This window comes from Papaver somniferum, unplaced genomic scaffold (assembly GCF_003573695.1).
Source record: "Papaver somniferum cultivar HN1 unplaced genomic scaffold, ASM357369v1 unplaced-scaffold_10, whole genome shotgun sequence".
NCBI lineage: Eukaryota > Viridiplantae > Streptophyta > Magnoliopsida > Ranunculales > Papaveraceae > Papaver > Papaver somniferum.
Window position 1 is genome coordinate 14,568,694 of NW_020618825.1, and position 12,593 is coordinate 14,581,286.

Sequence of the window (12,593 nt, forward strand, 5' to 3'; positions counted from 1 at the left end):
AAGAAGAGGGTCGTCACCTTACGATGACGATTGACGATAAACTTTTCTATTTTCGTTGTGCAAAGAGAATCCTTAAGAGGGCCTGTAACCGATGGAGCAGCTCTTAGATAGACAATGACAACTACGATAAGAAGCTAGGCGCAGGGGCAATTCCCCTCCACACACTATGAGCAAAGGAGAAAACAACATTCCACCAAGGAGCAAGATGACAAATAAAAAGAAGAAAATGAAATTTTAAAGGACCAAGTTACCTTAGCAAAAACGCCCATAAAGGATGTATCTCGGAGCCCACATGGAGAGCCCATAATAGCCAAAAAATTGGTCACGATGCTTATTGTGAAAGCATAAATTAACTGAATAACACAGCCTAGAGGCGAACAAAAGCTGAACATAGCATACACATGGCGTAATTATTAGACGAGTATCGACGAACCGGTCTCAGATACGGAGGCGACGTCCATCCAGAAGATTACATTTACAGCCGCTAACCAAATAACAATCATGAAAACCAATGACGTACTTAAGGACGTACTCGAAGTCACAATACTGTCACTACAGGTTTCCCATTAGTATTATACCAAATCCTAACAACAATATTAGGAGATACTAATGACGAGATGTCAAGAAGAACTATGTCATCAAGATGCGCGACGGAAGTCTTGGAACTTCACATAAGAATAGGGGCAAGTATTAATACTTTTAAAATAAATAGAATTCTTATTGCTCAGTCCCTTCAACAAACAATCGAAGCACTACAATGAAGTGCTAGCCTACTTGCTCATAAGCATCTAAGGCACATCTAGAGAATGCCATAATGGAGCACGGCGAAGAAGCAACTTCGCGATTGCTATTCATAGCCCTAATGGTGTAAATAGTACAAAAAACGGAAAGGGTCATCACCTTAAAAAGGAGAATAAAGTAAAGTTTGCTTTTGTATTTTATGTTTCAGTGAAAACTTGGAGCACTCATCTCGTCTCAAAAACAACACTTAAAGAAGATTTTCATGAAGAAAAGGAGTAAATATCAACTCGACACATGGCGCAAGATCTAGACTGGAGCACCATATAATACTACAAGCAACTACACAATAATACTACCTTTTGTAATCCTTATCCTATCTAGTCATTATCTAGTCAGCCCTAAGGTCAGGAATGTAATTCGATGTGTAAAACCCCCTGGAAGGACATAGATAGGTTAAAGGGGGTTCCTCCTTTTTCTTCATTCTCTCTGCGAGCTAGTCTCTAGCTCCGCCTCTTCTTTCATGGATGGAGTTTCAAGTCCCATGAGAATCTCCATTCATGGATCTCTGTGTATCACCACCAATAATAGTGAAAGCAAAGTGGATGTGGGTCTTTTAATGTCCGAACCACTATAAAATCTTTGTGTTAATCTTTACTTTTATGCATTTTCTCTTTTATGTATGATTTTTAATGATTTATGTTCATTAGATCTTGTTGGACGTAGTAATCAGATTTTATGCAACTACATTTCGAATGGAAAATGGTTCAGATTTGAAGCTTTTCAAAGATCAATTGCTTCAATAGATGATTCAGTTCCGGATCTGTTCTTGTTTCAGATTTTTTCATCACATTGGGTGAAGACTCGATGTTATTTCAGATTTGAGATCGTCTGTGAGTTTTGATTCCTATTTCTAATTGAAATTTTCATTCGACTTCATTTGCTGGATCTGATTTGGGTGATGCTGATAATGTCAATTCATGATCCCGATCCTTGAGATGTTGGTATCTGTTTAGTGTTTGGATGAGAGGATATATTCAAGATCTCTTGCTACACTAACGAGTCTCATATTACTTATCTCCATACCGATTTACTTCTGCTTTGATAGTTCTTGAAGATATTTGTTGGATATTTGTGATTGAGTAATTCTTGTTCAACTCGGTGAAGACTCGTGTTCAACCAGTGATTTTTCATCACTCAGATGCAAACTCGTTGTTCATCCAAGATAAGTTCTCTCACCTTTCAGTTCTGATTTGCAGATCAGTTTTACATTGTATTTCAATTTAGAGAACATCTGTGATTTTTCATCACATTGGTGAAAACTCGGTATTGATATTTTGATTCTTCAAGTTACTTTGTGTTGGTACAATTGTGATCAGACTCATCACAGTGCTGCTGTGTGTGTGTCATAGAATAGTGATGGAGAAGTATTTGTTGAGATACATGTGCATATTTGTAATGATGCTGCACTGACCTTTGTGTGAGTACTTGGATTTCATAGTTCAGCTGCAAGCTTGGATTTCTATTCTGCAGTCACACTCGGATATTGTGAGGATTTTGTAAGATGGCTGATGTGATGGCAGAAGGAGTACTGGAGTCAAAGATTCATGCCAGGATATTAGGAATTTAGTTTTCCATTTTGTTCCCATGATCTGTTATGAGCATAACCGCTCATGATCTATAATAAATAAATTCAAGCTAGGCTAGCAGATGGAAACTTCCAAAAGTTCCCATTAACTATTATAATAATATTATCCTTCTGTATAGTAAATGATTACTTCGTCAATAATTCATCAAGATAATAACTATCCTGAATCATTAAGGGCTATAAAAAAGTAGTGAGGCCTCCATTAGATCATTAGTGAATGATATCATGGAAAATGTTGTGATGGAAGAGGAGGTAGTGATAGTTGGAGGTGGAGTTGCAGGTTTGTCAACAGCCTTGGCACTAAATAGAGTTGGAGTTAGAAATTTAGTGCAAGAAAGATCAAGTGAGCTGAGAGTCAGTGGTCCTGGCTTGACTCTTTTCTCAAATGCTTGGATTGTTCTTGAATCACTTGGTGTTGCTCACAAACTTACTTCTGTGTACAAACCTTACAAAAGGTACGTAATTCATTCAAATTCTCTTCATTTCCCTATGAATTTGTTTTATTATTTCAGTGATCAATTTGAATTTTTCTAAATAGTGATTTGATTTTTACTCTGGATTTGCTTTAGAGTAAAAGTGACTGATGTTGCAAATGGAGTTTCTCTTAATTTTCAACAAGAAGCTACCCAAGAGGCTATCTTATCAGCGAAAGAAGGGTATGCTTGCTAGCCTCGTATATTATTTTTTGCTATCTAAACACGCCGAATATGTCTGAGTCTGAGTGTTGGAAGTTTTGAATCTAGATTAATTAGTATTATGATTGGTAAATGTAGAGAGGAATGGATGGCAACTGGACTTATGACTGTACACAGAAGAGCCTTACTTCAAGCTCTACTTGAGGAATTACCGACTGATACGGTTCGTTTTTCTTCTAAGCTTATCTCAATTGAGAAAACAAAAGCACGTCAAGGTAACGATTCATTGGTGATCATACATTTAGAAGATGGGACAACAATTCATACCAAGGTTAGTAGGATAACTTAACACCCAAAATGAAGCATAATTTTGGTAACTACTAATAGGTATGCTAAACTTATGTTTGAACTGGATTTGGATTTGTGTTGAAGCAGGTTTTAATAGGGTGTGATGGGGTGCACTCATTGGTTTCAAAATGGTTAGGGCTTAAAGACGTGGTTAATTCAGGACGATGTGCAATGCGTGGAGTAGGGGTGTTTCCTGAAGGTCACGGATTGAATCACGAAATGCAACAATTTGTTGATATAGGTCGCAGGTTTGGCATTCTTCCAGTTAATAATGAAGAAGTCTATTGGTTCATGTCTTATCAATCTATCCCCAGTAAAGGTATGAATTAGATTTTCCGTCTTTAATTTTTGTGCTCGGAAATTTTTTATCAGTCTTTTTTTGTTCAAGTGAAAATTATTAACTGATTTCACTTCATATCTCTAGAAACAATATCTATCAGTGTCTGTAACTCAAAACATTATATCGACACCGTTTTTTATTTTATTTGATAGATGCAGAAATGGCTAAAGGAGATCCAAAAGTCATACAAAAGACAATGTTAGAGAGTGTTTATGGTTCACCACAAGTAGTAAGCGATGTAATACAACAATCTGATATGCAGAGTTTATCTTGGGTACCACTATCATTTAGATACCCATGGGATCTTATCTTCGGACGTGTATCAGATGGTACAATAACTATAGCAGGTGATGCAATGCATCCGATGACACCAGACTTAGGTCAGGGTGGTTGTGCAGCACTAGAAGATGCTGTGGTATTAGGTCGTCATATAGGAAACTCGTACATTAGAAATGGTGGAATGATATCACAAGAGGACTTAGAGGTTGAGATACGAATGTATGTTAAAGAGAGGAGATGGAGAACTGCTGGTTTGATCACAGCTTCATATCTTTCTGGTTGGGTTCAACAAAGTGGCAGCAGTGGGATAGGATCTTCCTTGAAAGGATTTGGATGGCTGATGAAATTTCTTTGTGATACAGTATATTATAAAATTATTTATCCGCGGCTCGGAGATTTTTTACGTTATGATTGTGGGAACGGGATTAGCTTATTTCCAATAGAGTTGATGCTATATGTTGAGAATTTCTCAGTATGTATCGGCAACGAGATCTCGTAGCTGATAAACCTTGGGTAATCCAAACCTCCTTGTAAGCTGGTTCCAGAGTTAGTTAGTGTTGGAATATATGTCACCTATGACATATCTACCACCGAGGAGATCGAGGTGGGATATTCAGATGATCAAAGACCAAGTCAGTTGCAGATTTATCTTTACCTAGTCAAGTTTGTTATCTAGGTTTAGGTTAAATGATTATCCTAATATCTTATAAATAGGAACTCTATGAGTATATCATTATCTCAGATAATTCATCTGGTGATCATAATATATTTCATCTCTATGGGATTTGTCAGCGGATGTAGGTCGAGTGACCGAACCACTTAATCTCTGTGTTCTTTCCATTTCCCTCTTACCATTCATATTTTATGAGTTAGGTCCATAGACTTCAATATGCAATAGTTGGCATTATCAGACTTGTCGGTTTTCTATTTATATTCGAAATCCTTCCACTCTGTTGTATGTTTATTCGGTTTGTATTCAGAATTTGTACATCTGATTCGCTTTGTAATTGCAAGTGACTCGTCTTCGCCAAGTGAAATATTCATGAAGCCATTGTTGGAAAAGTTGAATGAGTGGTGTAGGTCTCACCCAAGATCAACTCTATAGCCCATTTGTTATAGTTTGATTTTATTTCGAGCCCAAATCTTTACCAATAAGATATCGGGTACTACATACCGTCCTATCTTCACTTGTTGAGCGTCATACTCCCACTCTTGTCGCGTATATTTCATATGTTTTCCATTTTTCGTGTAATGCAACTTAACATCATCAAATAAATAAACAGAAAAGAGACCGTAACAACTCAACATTCCATATATCCACCTTTCACTCGAATGACCAAGGATAATATAGCGCTTACTAAAATCCCAGACATCACAGAAATTGAAGCAGCACTCAAAAGCATGCAACCATGGAAAGCTCCGGAACGGACGAATTTCCACCAGGTTTTTTCAGTCTCAATGGGAAGTTGTCAAAAAAGATGTTGTTGACATGGTTAAAAGTTTCTTTGTCTCAGGGAAGCTCTTAAAGAAGATGAATAAAACTAATATTTGTCTAATACCAAAGACTCAGCTCCCACACACGCCTGGTGATTATCGACCAATTGCCATGTGCAACTCAACATATAAACTCATCACTAAGATTACGGCGAACAGATTGAAGCAGCATCTTGAGAAGATTATTTCTCCCATGCAGGCAGCATATGTCACTGGTCGACAGATAGGCGATAACATTCTTCTAGCTCAAGAGCTCATTCATTGTATGAAAAGAAAGAGAACCAAGAAAGGATTTATGGCACTAAAATTGGATATGGGTAAAGCATTCGATCGTGTTGAATGGAATTTTCTCAATAAAGTCATGCAGAATTGGGCTTTGATAGCAAATGGTGCCATCTGGTTCATGAGTGCATAAGCACAACAGAAATTCAGATTTTCCTTAATGGCACACCATGCAGATCATTCAAACCATCCAGAGACATTCGCCAAGGTGATCCGCTTTCTCCTTATTTGTTTCTTCTCACAATGGAAGTTCTCACGAGGTCGCTGGCAAAGGCAGAAAACTCAAAAAAACTACAAGGAATTAAAATTTCAAGGAATGCCCCACAAGTAACACATCTCCTTTTGGCTGACGATTGTTTATTATTTGCAAAAGCTGACTTACAGAATATTAATACTTTGTTGGAAGTAATAAACAAATTCAGAGAAGTTTCAGGGCAACAAGTGAACTTTCAGAAATCTGCTGTCTATTTCTCCAAGCATATTCATCCCAGGCATTGTAGAATTTTTCTGAGAAGATTAAGGATGAAGAAAATGTCGTTAGATGAGAAATACTTGGGACTTCCTCTATTCTTAAACAAGAAGAAAATCAGCTCTTTTTCAGGATTTGTAGAGAAGACGAAGTCAAGACTCTCTAGATTGAATGGCAAACTTATGAACCAAGTTGGAAGATCGATAATGGTGAAAAGCGTCCTTGGTACAATGCCATCTCATCACATGAGCGTTTTTAAGATACTTTTTTTTTGATCGTGAAAGGAGAATTTTATTAAGGAGAGGAGAAAAAATGATAGTACAACTAGTTTGTGTTAAACAGAATCAAAAAGAGATACAATCCTAATACAGGAAGTAGAAAGATAAAACAAATAGAAATTGATGTCAGTGGAACATGCTTTCCCAAGAAAATATGCACTCATCAAGCCTGAAGTTGAAATTCCTTTTGAAGGCAGAGCTCCAAGCCAAGATCAATGCTTTGACCTCCACATTGATTTGAAAATCCGAAAGATACTTTTCTTCAAAGATTCGGTTGTTTCGCTCATTCCAGATAACCCATATAATAGCCGCCGGAACCATGTCCCAAATTTCCTTTGCCGGACCATTAATGTCTTTAAATGACCAAGATTGAGCGAGGTGGATAATTGATGGTGGTGGATTCCAAGGGATATGGTTGGGGAGGATTAGAGACCATACTGTTCGAGTGAATTGGCAGGACAGTAAAAGGTGTTGGGTAGATTCACACTCAGATTTGCACAAGGGACAACGGCTCGCGAGACTGTAAGATCTATGCTGGAGGGAATCTTGAGTGGAAATTTTACATAGTGCTGCAGTCCAATAAAAGAAACATACCTTTGGGGGGACATGGTTGTTCCAGATGGACTTGTACGGGAAAGGAGGGGATGAAGGATCCTGAGGGAACTCCGAGAGCGATAAGTAAGTAGATTTGACACTAAAAGTGCCAGAAGATGATGGAGTCCATGACCTTGAATCAGGAAAGTTAGACATAGATGGGGGAGAATCCCCGATTAGCAACAACATGGACATGAGTTGGGTTACTTCAACATCTCTAAGGATTCTTTTGAAATGAAAGGACCAACAATTATTGTCTTCAGAAATGTGATCTCGAACTGAGCCATGCTTAACTCCAGCAATCTTGAAAAGTGAAGGGAACATGACTTTTAGGCACGAACTGCCTTTCCACTTGTCGAGCCAAAACGATATTGTTGTGCCGTTTCCGAGTGAGAGATGCGAGAGCGAAATAACCAACTGAGCTTCAATTGAAATATGCTTCCAGACCGAGCATCCATAAGCACAGGATGGGATTTGAGGAGCCCAAATGGACTGTGGACCATCGTACTTATTTAAGATGATTTTGTGCCAAAGAGAATTAGATTCTTCACCAAACCTCCACCCCCATTTTGCGAGAAGTGCCTTATTCATCAGTCTAAGGTTCTTAATACCCAGACCCCCAAGCTTGATAGGTTTAATAAGCACATCGAACTTGACAAGATGCATTCTTTTAGATCCACCGCTATCCCATATAAAGTTCCGCATAATCTTTTCTAAAGATTTAATTACCGAAACCGGAGCTAGGTAGACTGAGAAATAGTATACGACCAGGTTGGATAATACTGACTTTACAAGAGAAACTCTGCCAGCTCTTGTGAGATAAATTTTCTTCCAGGACGGGAGCTTATTCTCAAACTTTTCTACTACAGGGTCCCAGAGATATTTGGCTTTGGATTTGGCCCCGAGAGGCATACCAAGATAAGAGAAGGGAAGTGCTTCTGTTTGACATCCTAGCCTCACAGCCCAATCATTTAAATCTTGAATCGTTCCCACTTGGATCAGCTTTGTCTTTGATGGATTTACCCTTAGACCGGAAACCGCTTCGATGGATTTGAGAATGCTCATAAGGTTGTGTATTTCATCCCACGTGGGACTGATGAAGAACACGGAGTCGTCAGCGTAGTGCAAGTGTGTAACTGGGGAAGTTCCTTGTTTTACAGAGAATCCCGTGAGTAAACCATTTTCCACAGCCCTGTCAATAATGCGAGATATACCCTCCATGGCGAGAACAAAAAGTAGTGGAGAAATAGGATCTCCTTGCCGGAGGCCCCTAGAGTTAGAGAAATTATCAAAGTGTGATCCATTTAAAAGAATTGAGAAAGTTGGGGAACCATAGCAATATCGCAGCCAACTCATCCATTTAGCTTTGAAACCCATTTTCCTTAATACAGACTCAAGAAATGACCAACTTACGCGATCGAATGCTTTTTCCAGGTCCACTTTGCATATCAGTCCTGGAGTTTTTTCCTTGAGCCTTGAGTCAACAATTTCATTGGCAATTAGTATTCCATCAATGATTTGTCGTTCAGAAATAAACCCAGATTGGCTTGGATCAACCAGTTTAGTCATTAGAGGTTGGAGACGAGAAGATAAAACTTTCGATATGATCTTGTATGCGCTTGTGAGGAGGCTAATTGGACGATAATCCTTAACCGTTTCCACATGATACTTCTTTGGGATTAAAGTAATGAAAGTTGAATTGTGCCGTGTGTCCATGTAATTTGTGCTTGAGAATTCTTGAACCATTGCCATGAAATCCTGTTTGAGAAATGACCAACACTTTTGGAAGAAGAAAATTGGGTATCCATCAGGACCGGGAGCTTTATCCTTAGCTAGGCCTTGCATGGCTGTCAAGACTTCATCCTCAGTAATGCATGATTCCATTGCATCAGCCTCATCTTCAGAGATGTGTGGGAAATGAATTTCTCCAATGGGCGGACTTTGTGGAAATTCTTCTGAAAACAGCGAAGCATAGAAACCAGTTATGTGCTCGACAATGGTAACTTTTTCAGTTGTAAGAGTACCATCAATGAATAGTTGCTTGATTCTATTTGTCCTTCGCCTATCTGAAGCTGTCTTGTGAAAAAAATGAGTGTTACGGTCGCCCGCAATCAACCAATCATTTCTTGATTTCTGTTTCATGGAAATTTCTTTTTGGGTTGAGACGTTTTCAAAATCCACTTTGGCTTGAGCTCGTTTTATGAACTGATCCGGAAGGAGAGAACCCAAATCTGCCTCAATGCCGTCAAGGGATTCAATGATCTGCAAACAATCTTGTAATTTTGAGTCCACATGACCAAACACATTCTTATTCCATTCTTTGATCTTGAGCTTGAGAGCTTGAAGCTTATGCCAAAAAATTGTGCTTGGAGAGCAAGTGAAATTGAATGAAGACCACCACTCCTTGAGATTTGTCAAAAAAGAAGGGTGCTCAAACCACTTCAATTCCACTCTGAATGGATACGGTCCCCATGAAGGATCAGACAAGTCGAGCACAATTGGAATATGGTCAGATGTGGGTCTTGTTTTGGCCAGCTGAGATACGTGAGGAAATTTAGCCTCAAAGTCAGCCGAGAATAAAAATCTGTCTATTCTAGTGAGAGTTGGGGAAGCTCGACCATTTGTCCAAGTGTATTTTGATCCTTTGAGAGGAAGATCGATCAGCGAATGTGTGGAGATGAATTGAGCAAACTTTCTCATGCTTCGGGTTATTCTGTTGTTGGTATTCTTGTCTTCCATTCTTCTAATGACATTGAAATCACCACCAACTACCCATGGGATGTCCCAAAGGCCTCTGATATAGTAAAGTTCTCTCCAAAAGAATTTTCTTTCAGATATTTTATTAGGACCATATACACCTGTGAGAAACCAATGAAAATTAGTGGCAATGAACCTATATTCTACTGATAAAGAGTATGCACCTTCTAGGGATGATATGACTTCAACTATGTCGGGATTCCATATTATGATGATACCGCCTGAAGCACCAATGGATGGAAGAAATGTCCATCCCATCGATCTTGAGCCACAAATCTCAGCAATGTCAGCATTTGTACATGTAGGCATCTTTGACTCTTGTAAAATTACAATTGATGGCTTGTGTAAACGAAGTACTTGTTGGACTGCCGCTCTTTTGGAAGGGGAGCGCAGGCCCCAAACGTTCCATGACATGATTGTACTACACATGAGAAACTTTTTTAACCCTTTTCCTTACCGGCTTCGATTCTGCAGATGGGGATGGGGGAATGTTTTGAACATGAGATACCAGAATCTACAATCAAAGATCTTGATCAAGCTCAAAGAATGTTTTGGTGGGGGAAAAAGGATGCCAGAGGGTTGTACTTCATATCCTGGCCATCTGTTGGCAAACAAAAACTGCAAAGAGGTATGGGGTTTCGTGACTTATCTACTTTCAAAAAAACACTCTTGGCTAAAACAGCGTGGAGATTATGTGTTAACACAACGTGACTTAACCCTCAAGTTAACTCAACCTGTATATTTGGAAGTCTCTGTATATTAGGGAATTGTGTTTATTTGGGAAAGATAGTATCTTAACCCTCAAGTTAGTTATGCATATATATGCATTGAGTCTCTGTATATTCTGTGTATTCAAATCAATTGAAACTATCTTGTTTAACCTCGTCATCTTGTCTCTCTTCTCTTTAGTTAAAACCTAGTAGTTAACCCTTTAACCTAGGAGTTCTATCTTGGTATCAGTAGGTTAGTCTATCCTATTTTAGTCATGACAGAATCATCAACCACATCTTCTACAGCCTCTTCTACAGTTTCTGCTATAATCAACTCTACCTTGTCTTCCCTGCAGTCCTCTACGATGTCTTCCTTTCAGTTCTCTCAGCCACATCACATGATCACCGTAAAGCTAGACGACACCAATTACTCCCTGTGGCGTGCTCAATTTCTTCCTTACCTTCAGGGACATGACTTGGATGGTTATGTCACTGGTGCAACCCCATGCCCTACAGAAACTCTTACTGCTGATCTCCCAAATCCTGCATATCTTTCCTGGAGAAAACAAGATAAACTCTTAGTTAGTTGGCTGTTTTCTTCTCTTACCCCGGCTACTTTTCGTCATGTCCATCGATTAACAACGTCTAAAGAAATCTGGTCATCTCTGGAATCTCTTTATGGCTCTAAATCTGATGCTCAAGTTCATCATCTTCACTGTGAACTGCGAGCATTACGTAAAGGTTCTCAAAATATGCGTCAGTACATAGACCGTGCTCGTGATCTTGTGGATAGCTTGGCAGCAGTAGATACCATTGTCACAGACAAAGAGTTTCGTCATTGTCTCTTAGCTGGCTTGGACAGTACCTATGATGCTATTGGCACATCATTAACTACCGCGATGAGTTCGTTATCTGTTGAAGATTTTCTCACTTTTCTCCTGACATTTGAACTACGTATTGATCAACAGACAAAGCTTTCCAACTCTCAACCAGTTGCTAATCTCGCTGCCCAGAATCGACAATCTTCGTATCATTCTTCTTCATCATCTGGATCATCTTCAGCACCCAACTCTCAGTTCTCTTCCTTTCGCTCTACTGGTAACAACAGAAATCAAAATCACCTTGGGCCTGGTTCATCTCAGCCTGCTCGTTTTCAGAATCAACGTGGGCCTGCTTCATCTGACAATCAACATGGGCCTATGACCTCTGATTCTTCTTCTCCTCGTTGTCAACTTTGTGGGCGTAAAAATCATGAAGCCCAAGACTGCTGGAATCGTTATGACAAGAGTTTTCGACCACCTAGGCGTTAACCACCATCCTCTGCACCTCGGGCTTATGCTGCTTATGGACCTGGGTTTTCATCATCACCTTCTTGGACGCCTGATAGTGGTGCTACAGATCACATTACCAATGATTTCTCTCGTCTTCAATTTCCTACTGAGTATACTGGCCCTGATCAAATTCAGATGGGTAATGGTTCTTCTATACCAATCTCTAATGTTGGTTCCTCAATTTTAGGAACTCCCAACCATAAGTTGCATCTTCGTAATGTCCTCTTTACACCCAAAATCTCTCATAATCTCTTATTTGTTTCTCGTTTCACTACTGATAACAATGTCTTATTTGAATTTCATCCAAATTTTTGTCTTGTGAAGGATCGATGTACCGGGAAGGTTCTTCTTCGCGGCATTAGGAAGGGTGGTCTCTATCAACTTGATGTTTCGTCTCCAGTTCCTCAGGCTTACATAGGAGAACGTGCTAGTTTACAAGCCTGGCATGCTAGAATGGGTCATCCAATGATGCACACAGTTCGCAAAGTTATTTCTCATTTTTCTCTTCCAGTTTCAAATCAAACTATCAGTTTTTGTTCTTTTTGTCATGAGCATAGAAGTTTCTAAATTACCTTTTCAATCCAGTACAACAGTTTATTTGAATCCATTAGATTTAATTCTCTCCGATGTATGGGGACCCTCTCATGTTTTATCTAATGAAAGATATAAATATTATATTATATTCATTGA

The 12,593-nt window shown here is 39.1% G+C and overlaps 1 protein-coding gene across 2 annotated transcripts; it reads left to right on the forward strand.

The window, feature by feature from the left end:
- Positions 1-1,221: 1,221 nt before the first annotated feature.
- Positions 1,222-5,039, forward strand: LOC113326804 (monooxygenase 2-like). Of its 2 annotated transcripts, none has more exons than XM_026574465.1 (5): positions 1,222-2,841; positions 2,956-3,042; positions 3,160-3,352; positions 3,457-3,688; positions 3,868-5,039. In XM_026574465.1, the coding sequence occupies exons 1-5, from the start codon at positions 2,612-2,614 to the stop codon at positions 4,485-4,487; spliced, it is 1,362 nt and encodes a 453-aa protein (XP_026430250.1). In that variant the 5' UTR covers positions 1,222-2,611; the 3' UTR covers positions 4,488-5,039. The 2 variants fall into 2 exon arrangements, with proteins under 2 accessions (XP_026430250.1, XP_026430249.1); XM_026574464.1 differs by having other exon boundaries at positions 1,224-2,841; positions 3,862-5,039.
- Positions 5,040-12,593: the final 7,554 nt, after the last annotated feature.

Excerpts from the sequence above, each read along its gene's own strand:
- LOC113326804 (XM_026574464.1), top strand. The coding sequence starts at position 2,612 with ATGGAAAATGTTGTGATGGAAGAGGAGGTAGTGATAGTTGGAGGTGGA. Across the intron at positions 3,043-3,159 it reads ATCTTATCAGCGAAAGAAGG|AGAGGAATGGATGGCAACTG; the intron begins GTATGCTTGCTA and ends TGGTAAATGTAG. Across the intron at positions 3,353-3,456 it reads GGACAACAATTCATACCAAG|GTTTTAATAGGGTGTGATGG; the intron begins GTTAGTAGGATA and ends GTGTTGAAGCAG.